Below are 14,764 nucleotides of genomic sequence, written 5' to 3' on the forward strand. Positions count from 1 at the left end.
GTCAGCCTGTGCTAGAGTGAGACTCTGCCTTGAGGAAAAAAAAAAAAAAAAGACTTTGAGGCTAATCTAACCTACTTGAGACCTTGTCTAAAAAAAACCAAAACAAAACAAAAAATAAACATTTTAAAAGAATGGACTGGGGACATAGCTCAATTAGTAAAATGTTTGCTTTGTAAGCATGAAGATCTCAGTTCAATCCCCAGAACCCACATAAAAATGCTGAGCACAGTAGTGTATGCTTGTAGCCCAGAGCTGTGGAGAGGAGACAGGCCAATTGTTAGGACTCATTGGCCAGTCAGTCCAGCCTAGTTGGTGAGGTCCAGGCCAATGAGAGAACCCCCATTTCAAAAAAGGTGGACAGGGGCTGGGGTGATGGCTCAGCAGGTAGAATTCTTGCCACACAAGTGTCAGGATGTGAGTTTGGGTCCCCAGAACCCGTTGTAAATTCTAGGCATGGCATAATGGTGGGTGTAAACTCAGGTGGATTCCTGGGGCAAGAAGATGCCTGGTTAATCTAGCTGAATTAGTGAGCACTGAGTTCAGTGAGAAAACTACCTCAATAAATAAGGTGGAAGACTGGAGAGATGGTTTAGCGGTTAAGGCGCTTGCCTGCAAAGCCAAAGGACCTCGGTTCGATTCCCCAGTACCCACATAAGCCAGATGCACAAGGTGGCGCATGCATCTGGAGTTTGTGTGCAGTGGCTGGAAGCCCTGGTGCACCCATTCTCTTTCTCTCACTCTGCCTGTTTCCCTCTCTCAAATAAATAAATAAAAATAAAAATATTAAAAAATAAATAACGTGGACAGCAATTGAGAAAGACACCTGACATTGACCTCTGGCCTCCACATGCACACACATACATGCTCACACGCATATTTACCTATGCACACACAAACATGTACATACATACTTACATACATACACACACACACAGCCCAAGTAAGACCTTTGAGAGGAGTTTCGGTGAACAGCTCTCTCAGTTTATTGTCAATGAAATAGGTTTATAAGCATCTGAGGGTGCGGGAGAGGACCTTAAGGGGATTGGATGTACCAAGTTCATTTCTGATGCCTAATTAGCACATAGGCAATGGCAGGGGGTTAGGGTCAGGTGATCTAGGGTCTCAGGACTGTGTGAAGGCTGATAAGGAGTTTCCTAGGCAACTGGCCAAAGGTCATAGGGGATGAGCAAAGCTTAAATTCAGCTGTGCTGGGCTTGGAGAGGTTGTGGCCTCCTTATAGATGTATAGCCAGTGTCCCCTTGCCAGTGTTCGGCACACTCTTCTGTTGCTATTGTCCACCTTATGTTGGCCAGGGGATGATGTCCACCCTCTGCTCATACCATTTCCCCCTGCTATCACAGAGCTTCCCATCAAGTCTATAAGCCAAAATAAACCCTTTTTTCCTGAAAGCTGTTCTTGGTCAGGTGATTTCTGCCAACAATGTGAACCTGACTGCAACAGTAAATTTGGGACCAAGAGTGGTGTTGCTAGACACTTGACTCTGTGGCTTTGGCCTTTTGGAGCTGATTTTCAAGAGGAATGTGGAAAGATTTGAAACCTTGGCCTAAGAGATGCCTAGCAGTGCTATAAGCACTGCTTGATGGACTATTCTGGTCAGAGTTGAAAGACCTGAATGCAGTAAGAACTATGGACTGTGAGGTTTGGTTTGTGACGGTGAGAAAGAGCTTTGTCTGGGCTAGGATAGAAGTAGTTTGTGTGAGAGGCTTGCTGTTATGCCTGCATCCTGAAAGTTTGCACAGGGTTGCATTGTGTAGAAATGGACTGCTGTGAGCAGAGGAATTTGGCACAGAAATTAAATCGTTGGGCCAAAACTGCTACCCATTCAACTATAATTAAGAGATTACAACCTTTGAGATTGGGCCAGCTGAACTGCACTGGGGCAACAGGAAGCATGTAGACTCTTTTGAAGTGGCCTGAGTGCTCAAGGAGTGTCCTGTTTTTCAAAGTCTGCTTTATTTCCCCCTGGATTAACAAACTGGAACCCTACCTGGTATTGTGGAGTATAAGAAATGCAGGAAAGAGAGGGTCATTGAGTTTGCAATGTTGTCTTGTGTTTTGGAAATGGCCATGGGCAGGGTGAAGCAGGTTTGCTGGATGCCTGCATGGACACTCAGTGGAGCCATAAGGATGAACCTTGGGTTTCAGTGGAGACCCAGTGGAGATGCTGGGACCATGAGATGGCTGCCAAGGAGAGCTGCTGGCCTAGTTGAAGTTTTCCAGGACTGTGAATAGCCTTGCTGGAGGGGTGGGATTGGAAGTCCAGAGACTTGTTGCTGGGTGGAATTATGGGTCTTGGAGATTTGTCACTGGCTAGAGTTGGGCTTGGAGCTACAGAGCTTGATGTTTGCCCTGGTTGTTTTAAATCTTGTGTTGGTTGACTATTTCTTTGCTAAGCCCAATGCCATCTTTTGCAGCGTGATTGTTTATTTTGGGCTATTATGGGGAACAGGGGTGGAATGTGTTGGTTTGATTCAGGTGACCCCCATAAACTTAGGTGTTCTGAATGCTAGGTTCCCGGCCGATGAAGATTTGGGAATTAAAGCCTTCTGGAGGCGGTGTATTGTTGGGGGCGGGGTTATAGGTATTATAGCCAGTGTCCCCTTGTCAGTGTTTGGCACACTGTCCTGTTATTGCCCACCTTATGTTGGCCAGGGGATGATGTCCACTCTCTGCTCATACCATCATTTTCCTCTGCCATCATGGAGCTTCCCCTCTAGTCTGTAAGTCAAAATAAACTTTTTTCCCCCCCAAAAGCTGCTCTTGGCTGGGTGATTTCTGCCAGCAATGTGAGCCTGACTGCAACAGATGTCCTCCTCATATTGCTCATTCACACATTTCTTTCTTTGAGACGGGATCTCTGCCTCAACCCAGAGCTGCTGTCCATCACTGAGCCCTAGCAATTCTCCCGTCTTCCTGCGACTCCATGGACTGGGGTTACAGGCATGACCACGGCCAGCTTTTTAAGTGGCTACTGGGGAGTCAGACATGGAGATCTCCAGCTTGAGGGGCCCTCAGGCTTAAGCAGCAAGTTCTCTTAACCACTGAGCCATCTCCTCAGACCTCTAACTTTCTATTTTTATTTATTTATGAGACAGAAATAGAAAGACAGAGAGAGGGAGAGGGAGAGAATGGGTGCACCAGGGCCTAGAGCAAACAAACTCCTGGGCCATCTTGCGCATCTGGCTTTACGCGGGTACTGGGGAATTGAACCTGGGTCGTTATGCTTTGCAGGCAAGCACCTTAACCCTAGAAATTTCATTTTTTAAATTAACTTTATTCTTATTCATTTAATTAGAGCGAGCAAGAGAGAGAGATAGAGGGAGAGAGAGAGGAAGAGAATGGGTGTACCAGGGCCTCTAGTCACTGCAAAGGAACTCCAGACGCATGCGCCACCATGAGCATCTGGTTTACATGGATCCTAAGGAATCAAATCTGGCTCTTTAAACTTCCCAAGCAAGCGCCTTAACCACTAAGCCATCTCTCCAGCCTTAGAAATGACAAGTGTGACATCTTTGCTTTCTCCAAACCAACTCCCAGGAGACAGAAGCCTCCAGCTCAGAAGCCTCTGGTGCGCAGCTCCAGGGAGAACTGTGAGTTGGAAACATGGGGGCCCTTCTCTCTCCCCAAGAACCCTTGTCCTTGCAATGAACTCTAGTCCCTAGGCCAGCTGTGGCGCACTCCAGATGTTGTCAGGACAGAGCAATGACATAAACATGGAGCAAGCTACTAAGGGCAGCTCTGAACAGGGGTCAAGGAGGAAGCAGAGTTCAACCCTGCCTGAAAGTCTCCCTTTCAGGATAACTGTGGCAAGAGTCAGGCGTGGTGGTGCATGCCAGTAAATCCTGGGCACCGGAGAGGCTGAGACAGGAGGATGGCAAATTTGAGGCCAGCTTGGGCTGCACAGCACAGCTCTGGCTCAAACGCACAAAGCCAGGCATGGTGGCACATGTTTGTAATCCCAGCACTTGGCAAGAGAGTCAGGGATTCAAAGCCAGCCTCAGTCTACACAGTGAGTTCCAAGCCAGCCTGGGCTACATGAGACTCCATCAAAAGAACTAAAAACTAAACTAAACTAAAATACGTGGTGGTTCATGCCTGTAATGTCAGGACCCAGGAGACTGAGGCAGGAAGATAAAGGGTTAAAGCCAATTTGGGTCACATGAGCCCCTGTCTCAAAAGACCCAAATAAAATAATAATAGTAGTAGTAGTAATAATAATAATAATAGCAGCAGCATTACTATAAATGCTGTCCAGACAACACTGGCACGCCCAGATGAATCGAATCATCCTCACCCCAGATCATACCTCTTAACCTTGTTTTCTGCCCATCCCACTCCCCAGCCCTGAATTTCGGTAAGTTTCTGTCTCCCACATCTGCGCTGGGTGGCAGCCTTCTCTAAGCTTAGTGACCCTACTGAGCCCTGTCTCCCAGGGTGGCTCTGTTTGACCCCGTCCCCTGCCCTCCTCTGTCCTCTCCTCTGTCCTTTGTCCTCTCTGGGGGCCTCATGACAGCTCTGTCTTTACAGCCATTGTCACTGAGTGTGATTTTGAGGACGACTCCAAACCTCTGTGTGACTGGTTCCAAATGGCTACAGATGATGGGGACTGGGTTCGAACTACCGGGCCTTCCTCCACTGGTATCTCCGGGCCTCCTGGAGGGTACCCCAACGGAGGTGAGGGGCGCTGTGGAAGACTAAGGTTTAGGGAGCTCCCTGGGCAAGCGGGCAGAGTTGGGCAACGAGCTGCTGGACATGGAACGGGGGAGCAGGGATGGGTGTGAACGTCTCCTGGAGACTGCAGGATCTCACCTTCCTGGTGCTTGCGTGCCTCTCCCAGAGGGCTACTACCTGCGTATGGATTCCAGAACCTTCCCCCGGGGTGGAGTGGCGCGCCTGCGCAGCCCTGACCTCTGGGAGCAAGGCCCGTTCTGCGTCCACTTCGCCTACCACATGTTCGGACTGTCCTTGGGGGCCCAGCTCAAACTGCTGCTGCTCTCGGGCTCGCCCAACAAGCACCCCAGTGTGCTCTGGAAACACGTGAACACCCAGAGCCCCTCCTGGATGCCCACCGCCGTCACCGTGCCCGCAGACCTCACTCTACCAAGCTGGGTGAGGTGGAGGGTAGACCCAGGGAGTGCAGCGGGAGGTGGCATGGGGGGAACCTAGGCGGGGACGAGGCCCAGGAGGGTGGGTAGTGGCCAGGACAGTGGCCTCGGCCATCTGGATTCAGGGTGGAAGCTGGGAGAGCCAGAGACAGGGGGTAGGGGGCCGCTGGTTCATTGAGTCTGGCATCTTTTTGTTCCCGCCCCCCCCCCCCCACCGGCCCACAGCTGATGTTTGAGGGAATGAGGGGGAACACGGCCTACCTGGACATCTCTCTGGATGCCCTCTCTATCCGTCGGGGGACCTGCAACCGGAGTGAGTCCATTCTCTCTGTGCCTCTTCCTCCCCCCAGCAAAACTACCAGGGGCAAGGGTGGGGTAGTTCAGCATTGAGGACCCCAGTTTGCCCCGAACTGAGGCTCTGGCTTTCTCACTGCTGCCTGGCCCCCATCCCTGACTCCTGAAGCAGCCACAGCCCGGGAGAAGTCGTCTTTGCACATGGAGTCATGGGGGTACCTGGCCATAGGCTGTCCTTACACCGGTGCAGGAAGTGCCACAGCTCAGGAAGCTCTTGGCTGGTCTGAGGATGTGGCTCAGTTGGCAGAGAGCTTGCCTGGAATACATGCAGTCTAGGATTCGCAGCACTGCATAAACTAGGTGAGGTAGACTATGCCTATAATCCAAACACTTGTTTGTTTGTTTTTTACAGGTAAGGTTCCTCTCTAGTCCAGGCTAACCTGAAATTCACTATGTAGTCTCACACTGGCCTGGAACTCATGGTGAGCCTCTTACCTCTGCCTCCCACGTGCTGGGATTAAAGGTGTGCATCACCATGCCCAGGTAATCCAAGCATTTAGGAAATAATAGATACAGAAGGATCAGAAGTTCAGGGTCATCCGTGGCTACACAGAGTTCAAGACCAGTGTGGGCTACATGAAACCTTACAAAACACACACACACACACACACACACACACACACACACACACACAGAGCATTGAGAGGCAGAGGTAGCAAGATCACCGAGAGTTTGAGGCCACCCTGAGACTACATAGTGAATTCCAGGCCAGCCTGAGCTAGTGAGACCCTAACTGGAAAAACAAAACAAAACAAACAAAACACACACACACACACACACACACACACACACACACACGTAGATGTGAGGTCATCCTATTTGTTACCTACACCACCATGCCAGTCTATACAGAATTGTCAGGCTGATGTTTTAGAAAAGGAGGGCTGGAGAGAAAGCTTAGTGGTTAAGGCTCTTGCCTACTAAATTCAGGTTCAATTCCCCAGTATCCACGTAAGCCAGATGCATAAGGTGGAGCATGCTTCTGGAGTTCATTTGCAGTGGCTAGGAGGCTCTTGCATACCCATTCTCTCTCTCTCTCTTATCTGTATGACTCTCTCTCAAACAAAAAATATTTTTTTTTTTTTTTTGGTTTTTTGGTTTTTTGAGGTAGGGTCTCACTCTGGCTCAGGCTGACCTGGAATTCACTATGTAGTCTCAGGGTGGCCTTGAACTCTCGGCGATCCTCCTACCTCTGCCTCCCGAGTGCTGGGATTAAAGGCGTGCGCCACCACGCCCGGCAAAAAATATTTTTAAAAAAGGAAAATTCATAGCCAGGTGTGGAGGTGCATAGATCATTCCAGGTCAGCCTGAACCAGAGTGAGACCCTACCTCCCCCCCCCCCCAGAAAGAGGAAAATTCCAGAAGCCATGAAAGAACCCAACACTATTGAGCATAGGGACTGGGCTAGATGCTCCACACCTATGATTTTACAAGCAAACTCTGTATGTAATCTATGCTAAGAGTAGATCTCAGAGGCAGCATTCTTGATACTGGAGATTGAATCCAGGACTGCTGAGCCATGCCCCCAGGGTCTCTCTCTGGTGGATTCTAGGCAGGAGCTCTACCACTGAGCCACACCCCCAGCCCCTCACTGGGGGATGCTAGGCAGGAGCTCCACCACTGAGCCACGTCCCCAGCCCCTCACTGGGGGATTCTAGGCAGGAGCTCCACCACTGAGCCACACCCCAGCCCCTCACTGGGGGATGCTAGGCAGGAGCTCCACCACTGAGCCACTCCCCAGCCCCTCACTGGGGGATTCTAGGCAGGAGCTCTAGCACTGAGCCACGCCCCCAGCCCCTCACTGGGGGATTCTAGGCAGGGGCTCTACCACTGAGCCACACCCCAGCCCCTCACTGGGGATTCCAGGCAGGAGCTCTACTACTGAGCCACACCCCAGCCCCTCACTGGGGGATTCTAGGCAGGAGCTCTACCACTGAGCCACACCCCCAGTCCCTCACTGGGGATTCTAGGCAGGAGCTCTATGGCTAAGCCATGCCTTCTGCTCCCACGGGAATTTTAGGCAAGTGTTCTATTGCTGAGCTATTTCCCAAGCCACATCTCTTCCTCTCTGTCTCCTCAGTCTGCATGACGCAGGTATGCACCTTTGACACTCCAGATGACCTCTGTGGCTGGAGCTGGGTCCCCACTGCCACTGGAGCCAAGTGGACACAGAAGAATGGCTCTTCTGGGCAGCCGGGCGTGGGTCCTGATGATGACTTCTCCAGCCCTGGTAGTGAGTACTGGTAGTGAGTACTGGCCAGGCGGTGGTCTTGGAATTTCTGGTCTCCTCTCTACAATAGCGTCCTTGAGGTGTACCTGCTGATCCCCCAGCATCCTCAAAACCTCTTTCAGCTCAGGGTTCATGGCAAGAAGCAAGTATCAAGGCAGGCGTGGTGGTACACGCCTTTAGTCCCAGCACTCAGGAAGCAGAGGTAGGAGGATCATTGTTAGTTCAACGCCACACTGAGACTGCATACTGAATTCTAGGTCAGCTGGGCTAGAGTGAGACCCTACTTCAAAAAAAAAAAAAAAAAAAAAAAAAGACAAGCACCAATCGTCTCTCTCACTGCCATTCCACAGTCCACAGTGACTTTCTGGTAACCCCAACACAGCCTGTTCTTCCTTTCCCTGGCATCTTTCATTCATCCAGTTATTCATTCGAAACTTACAGAGCAAGGACATTGTAATGTCCTGAAAGTTAAGAATCAGGGTACAAGGTGTGGTGGCGCACGCCTTTAATCCTAGCACTTGGAGGCGGAGGTAGGAGGATCATTGTGAGTTCGAGGCCACCCTGAGACTACGTAGTGAATTCCAGGTTAGTCTGGACTGGAGTGAAACAAAACAACAACAAAAAAGAATCAAGAGTGTTAAACAAGGAGAGAGGCTGGGGTGATGAATCAGTGGTTAAACATGCTTGCTTGCAAGCCTGCCCGCCTGAGTTTGAGCCTCTCCAGTGAAGTGCTTGAGTCTCTTAAGCCCAAGGTACCTAAGGTAACGGGGAGGCAGAGTTAGGAGAATCCTGAAGTCTGCAAGGAGCAGCAAGGGGCGAGGAGAAACAAGCCAAGGTTGCCCTCCTCTGACTTACACATGGTGGCAAGTGCACTCTCGCCCCCACACAAATAATAAAATAGTTAAAAAAAAAAAAAGGCTGGAGAGATGGCTTAGCGGTTAAGTGCCTGCCTGTGAAGCCTGAGGACCCTGGTTCGAGGCTGGATTCCCCAGGACTCACGTTAGCCAGATGCACAAGAGGGCACACGTGTCTGGAGTTCGTTTGCAGTGGCTGGAGGCCCTGGCGCGCCCATTCTATCTGCCTCTTTGTCTCTGTCTGTCTCTCTCAAATAAATAAAAATTTTAAAAAGGCGCTGGGTGGAATGGCGCACGCATATAATCCTAGCACCCAGTAGGAAGATCAAAGGTTCGAGGCCAGCTTGGACTACATAGGGAGGGAAGCCCTGCCTCAAAAAGTCAAGGTTTAGAGAAAAAAGAAGAAAAAGTCAAGGGTTAGGGATGTAATTCGGCGGGGAAGCATTTTCTCTTCCCTGCCTCATATATTTCCTGTTTTCTCTTTCCTCATCTTCCCATTTCCTTCCCTTCCTCCTCTTTCCCGGGTCGGGCACGAGTACGCATGCGTGAGCACGCGTTAGCGGCCTCTTCCCTTTCTGTGGTGGCTACTGGTGACGTCACTGTATAGCTCAAGGATGATTGGCTGTCTGGTTTGCTTCCGAAAGAGATGTGAGGTAGGGTGGAGCAGTCCACCTCTCGGGGTGACGCTTGACTGTCATCAACTTGTGTGACTTAAAATATGTTCAGAGCTGGAGAGACGGCTTAGTGGTTAAGGCGCATGCCTGCAAAGTCTAAGGACCCAGGTTCCATTCTCCGGGTCCCACTTAAGCCAGATGCACATGGTGGTGTATGTGTCTGGAATTCCTTTGCAGTGGCTGGAAGCCCTGTCCTGTCCCATTCTCACTCACTCACTCACTCACTCACTGTCTCTCCATTTCTCTGTCTGTCTCTAAAAATAAATAAAAGGTGTTACCAAATCTGGCTTCCACATTAAATACATATCTACAAATATACATGCATATATATATGTGTGTGTGTGTGTGTGTGTGTATACATATATATATATATGTATACACACACACATACATATACATACACATACATAATACATACATACATATACATGTTCAGTGGGTCAAAAAAAGAAAGAGGAGGCTGCGGCCGGGGCACAAGATTCGGAGGATGCCCGCTTCCTCACAGTGACGCCAGGGTCCTGGCTACCCACTCTGCCCCGTGTGGTTCTAGGCGGCTCTTGGGACTCCCTGTCTTCGCTGAGTTCCTGACCCTGTGAGCCGCGCGCCTCTCAGCCCCAGGCATTCCACTTCCCAGGCCCTTTCTTTCACAGGTGGCTTCTACATGCTCCTGGATCCCAAGAACGCAAAGCCGGGCCAGAAATCCTTCCTCCTGAGTCCCGTGAGCCAGTCCTCCGGCTGTCTGACTCTTTCCTTCCAGTACACCCTGCGCGGCCAGTCTCCTGGCGCTGCCCTTGTGGTCTACGCTTCGTTCTTAGGTCAGAGGGGAGGATGCGTTGCATTGGTTTGGGTGCATTTCGGGTGGTTGGGCTGCGCCTCGAGGCCTAGGGAAACCTCTAGATGCCTGCGAGATTATTCCATGAAATGAGAAATGGCAAGGGCAGTGGATTCTAGAAAAAGAAACATGCTGCCATGGGTGCTACTGTGGGCCTGTAATTAGCGATTCAAGGACAGTCTCAGCTACATAGCAAGTTTTAAGACAGCGTGGGCTACATCAGGCTCTGAGAAAGAAAGAGGAGGAGGAGGAGGAGGGAAGGAACAAAGGAAAGGGGGAAGGGAAGGAGGTTAAGGAAGGAAGGAAGGGGTTGACGAGATAGCTCAGCCGTTAAGGCGTTTGCCTGCAAACCTAATGACCGGAGTTGGATTCCCCAGGACCCACATAAAGCCAGATGCACAAAGTGGCACATGCATCTGGAGTGCGTTTGCAGTAGCCGGAGGCCCTGGTGTGCCCATTCTGTCTTTTGTTTCTCTCCTCTTTGTCTCTGCTTCCAAATACATCAAAAATGAAAAAAAAAAAAAAAAAAAAAGAAGAAGAAGAAAGGAGAAAGGAAAAAGAAAACAAGGAAGGAGACAAAAAAGGAAAGGGAAGGAATTTAGCGTTAGGAAGGAAGGAAAAAGAAAAAGACAGGAGAGAGAAAAGGAAAAAGAGAAGAAAAGAAAGAGAAAGGAAGGATGAAAGAACGAGGAAGAGGGCTGGAGAGATGGCTTAGTGATTAAGGTGCTTGCCTGAGAAGCCTAAGGACTCAGGTTCGATTTTCCATGTCCCATGTAAGCCAGATGCACAGGGTGGCGCATGCGTCTGGAGTTTATTTGCAGTGGCGAGAGGCCCTGACATGCCCATTCTCTCTCTCTGTTTCTAATAAGTAAATAAAAATAAAATCTTTAAAAGAAAGGAGGGATGGAGAGATGGCTTAGCGGTTAAGCGCTTGCCTGTGAAGCCTAAGGACCCGGGTTCGAGGCTCGGTTCCCCAGGTCCCACGTTAGCCAGATGCACAAGGGGGCGCACGCGTCTGGAGTTCATTCACAGAGGCTGGAAGCCCTGGCGCGCCCATTCTCTCTCTCCCTCTATCTGTCTTTCTCTCTGTGTCTGTCGCTCTCAAAAAAATAAATAAAAATTAAAAAAAAAAAAAAGAAAGGAAAAAGAAAAGGAAAGAAAAAATTTTCCAGGAAAGTGAGGGAGGATTGCCTGCAAGTGGGGCCATACTACCCAAGTATTCTCTTTGCAGCTTGTCCCTTGCCATGGGGCCATACTACCCAAGTATTCTCTTTGCAGCTTGTCCCTTGCCATGTGACCCCCTTAGGCTCCCTTCTCTTCTGATTTTTTCTGTTGTAGGCAGCATCCGGAAACACACTGTCTACTCAGGACAACCTGGACCCAACTGGCAGCCTGTGTCTGTCAATTACACAGGACAGGGACACATACAGGTACAGGGGAGCAAGGGTCCTTATTCGGAGGTCCCTCAGTGTTAGAGAGTGAACTGAGGTTCTGGGCAGGGGTCAGGGTCTTTGGAAAATCAGGTACAGGCTAGGTGTGTGGCTTAATTGGTAGAATGCTTCTCTAGAATTCAGGAAGCCCTGGGTTCAGTACCCAGCACCATCTAATAAGTTGGGTATCATGGTGCATTTACTTGGGAGGTGGAGGCAGGAGGATCAAGAGTTCAAGGTCACCCTGAGCTACATATTGAAGCCAGCCTGGGTTATATGAGACATGGTCCCCATTCCCCCTCCCCCCAAAAAATAACAAGGACTGGGGAGATGATGGCTCAGCGGATAAAGTGCTTACCAAGCAAATGTGAGTACTTGAGTTTGGATCCCCAGAACCCATGTAAACCAGATGCTATAGAACTAGCGACTGGAATCCCAGCATGCCTACTGCAAGAAGGAAGGAAGAGATGGGAGAACCCCCAAGAGCTTGTGGGCTAGCTTGCCTGGCTTTCACAGCCAGGAACCAAGAAAGTGCCTGCATCAAACAAGGCGGAAAGCGAGGACTGACACAGGAAGCCGTCTTCTGAACTCCTCATGTGTGTCATGGCTTGTGCATGCCTGCACTTACAGTAACACATGTGTGTACATACACACACACACAAAGCAAACAAAGAAAAAGCAGGCCGGGCGTGGTGACGCACACCTTTAACCCCAGCACTTGGGAGGTAGAGGTAGGTGGTTCTCCATGAGTTCGAGGCCACCCTGAGACTATATAGTGAATTCCAGGTCAGCTTGGGCTAGAGTGAGACCCTATCTCAAAAAACAAACAAAAAAAAAACAAAACAAAAAAGAAAAGAAGGGGGGAGGGAGGGAATTACCATGGGATATGTTTTTTATAATCATGGAAAAATGCTAATAAAAAATTTAAAAAATAAAATAAAATAAAAATAAATAAATAAATAAAAAAGAAAAGAAAAGAAAGAAAGAAAAAGTCCAAGTCCGATGGAAGGTCCGAAGGGTCTGAGTTTGGGCTAAAAGCTCATGCCTGGCCCACTCTCTTTCTCTCCTCAGTTCCTCGTGGTGGGCGTATTTGGGAAGGTCCCAGAACCTGCAGTAGCTGTGGATGCAATCAGCATCGCTCCCTGTGGGGGTGAGAGCAGAACCCTGGGAGACCCCCAACACCAGCCACCTCTCCCCAAGAACTCAGGGTGGGAGACACGCAAAACACAGCCCAAGTGTCTTACGCCTCCCTCTTGGATCCATTAGAGAGCTTTCCTCAGTGTGACTTTGAGGACAGCACCCATCCTTTCTGCGACTGGACCCATGCATCCTGGGATGGTGGGCAGTGGACCTGGGGAAGTAAAAGTATGCCCATCTCCATCACAAACCTCCCTAGGGAGCTCTCATATGGAGGTAAGAGATCGAAGACCCCTCGAGGTTATGAATCCCTGAAGCTGTTCACTCTTAGGGACTGAGGGGTGCCGCTGCTGAGGGATGTTTCTGGACGTGGTGAACGACCACCACCAGCCGGTGTTTACTGGGAAAGCAGCCTGGGCCGGAGCTGATGGAGAAGGCTATGTTGTGGACGCTCATGGCAGTGGGATCATTGTAGCCCACCCAGAGTTTCTGCTTTGGGATGTGGGTAGAGTTGCCTTCCTAGAATTCCCCATGGAGGGGCTCAGGGGGCATGGCTCAGTTGCAGAAGGCCTGGCTAGAATCCTCCAGGGAAGGACTGAGGGTGTGGCCTAAGAGAACTTGCCTAGTGATACCAGTGATGGGCTGGGGGCGTGGCTCAGTGGTAGAGTAGTTGTCTGAACCCCCCAGGGAAGGCCCGCAGGCATGGCTCAGTGGTATAGCACTCACCTAGCATACAGAACGCCCTCAGTTCCAGCCCCTCCACTGCACCTAAGACTTCAAAATCCAGCTTCTCATTTTCAGCCAAGTCATTTGCTGGTGAATCCCAACCATGGAATCTAGGTAGCAGGTTTGGTTTCCCCTGCTTCTCTGCCCAAATAAGCACAGTGACAGGTATAGTGATGCGCATGCAGGAAGCTTCGGGTCAGCATGTTACTGGTTCTCTCCCTATACCAAAGCGAGGCAAAGCAAGTTGGGTGTGGTTGCTGCAATCCCAGCACTAGGGAGGCAAGGCAGGAGGATTCCCACAAATTCGAAGTCAGCTTGGTCTACATAGTGAGTTCTAGGCCTGCCTGAGCTACATAGTGAGACCTTGTCTCTAAACAGAAACAAAAGCAGAAGGGCTGGAGAGATGGCTTAGTGGTTAAGGCACTTGCCTGCAAAACCTAAGGACCCATGTTTTAACTCTCCAGATCCCACTTAAGCCAGATAAACAAAGGTGAGGCAAGTGCAAGGTCACCCATGCCCACTAGGTGGCACAAGTGTCTGGCGGTCGATTTCAGTGGCTGAGGCCCTGGAGTGCCAATTCTCTCTCTCTCTCTCTTTCTCTGTCTGTCTGTCTGTCTGTCTCATTCTTACTCAATAGAGCAAGCACATAGACCTGTCCTGTATGTGTGAGGGGTGTCTCACCTTGCTGCTCCCCCTCCTTTACCCAGGGGAGCACTATATCTACTTCGATTCAGACAAATTCTCCAAAGTGGGGCAGTCTGCCAGACTGATGAGCCGGCCCTTCTGTGCACCTGGGGCCATCTGTGTGGAGTTTGCTTACCACATGTATGGCCTTGGAGAAGGCACCATGCTCCAGCTCCTGCTGGGGAGCCCTGCGGGCAGTTCCCCCATTTCTCTGTGGAACCGCATGGGGTCTCAGAGCCCTGACTGGCTGAACAGTTCTGTCACCATCCCTTCAGGATATCAGCAGCCCATGCAGGTGAGAGTTGGAGAGGGGCCCTTGTATGCATCCGTGCGGGGCGTGGTACGGGATGAGCGATGGGGTGAGAAAGTGGAAAGATGGTGTTAGTGCCTTAGGTGGACAAAGTACCTGACAGAACCAACTTAAGAGAGGAGAGATTTATGTATTTATTTATGTTAACAAATATACATATACATACATACATACATACATATATATATATATATATATATATATATATATATAGTTTGTTTATTTTTATTTATTATTTTGAAAGCGACAGAGAGCGAAAGAGGCAGATAGATAGAGAATGGGCGCGCCAGGGCCTCCAGCCACTGCAAAGGACCTCCAGATTCGTGCGCCCCCTTGTGCATCTGCCTTACGTGGGTCCTGGGGAATCGAGCCTCAAACCGGGGTCCTTAGGCTGCACAGGCAAGAGC

The 14,764-nt window shown here is 50.0% G+C and overlaps 1 protein-coding gene across 1 annotated transcript in view; it reads left to right on the top strand.

The window, feature by feature from the left end:
- Nucleotides 1-14,764, top strand: part of Zan (zonadhesin) — a 98,083-nt gene that overhangs the window by 2,026 nt on the left and 81,293 nt on the right. The window contains 10 exon segments of the mRNA XM_045142839.1: nucleotides 3,559-3,611; nucleotides 4,549-4,695; nucleotides 4,859-5,130; nucleotides 5,352-5,439; nucleotides 7,561-7,713; nucleotides 9,889-10,053; nucleotides 11,409-11,500; nucleotides 12,572-12,650; nucleotides 12,767-12,913; nucleotides 14,071-14,342. Of these exon segments, the coding sequence (XP_044998774.1) occupies nucleotides 3,559-3,611; nucleotides 4,549-4,695; nucleotides 4,859-5,130; nucleotides 5,352-5,439; nucleotides 7,561-7,713; nucleotides 9,889-10,053; nucleotides 11,409-11,500; nucleotides 12,572-12,650; nucleotides 12,767-12,913; nucleotides 14,071-14,342 (1,468 nt within the window).

The sequence above is a fragment of the Jaculus jaculus genome, chromosome 2 (genome assembly GCF_020740685.1).
Source record: "Jaculus jaculus isolate mJacJac1 chromosome 2, mJacJac1.mat.Y.cur, whole genome shotgun sequence".
Taxonomy (NCBI): domain Eukaryota; kingdom Metazoa; phylum Chordata; class Mammalia; order Rodentia; family Dipodidae; genus Jaculus; species Jaculus jaculus.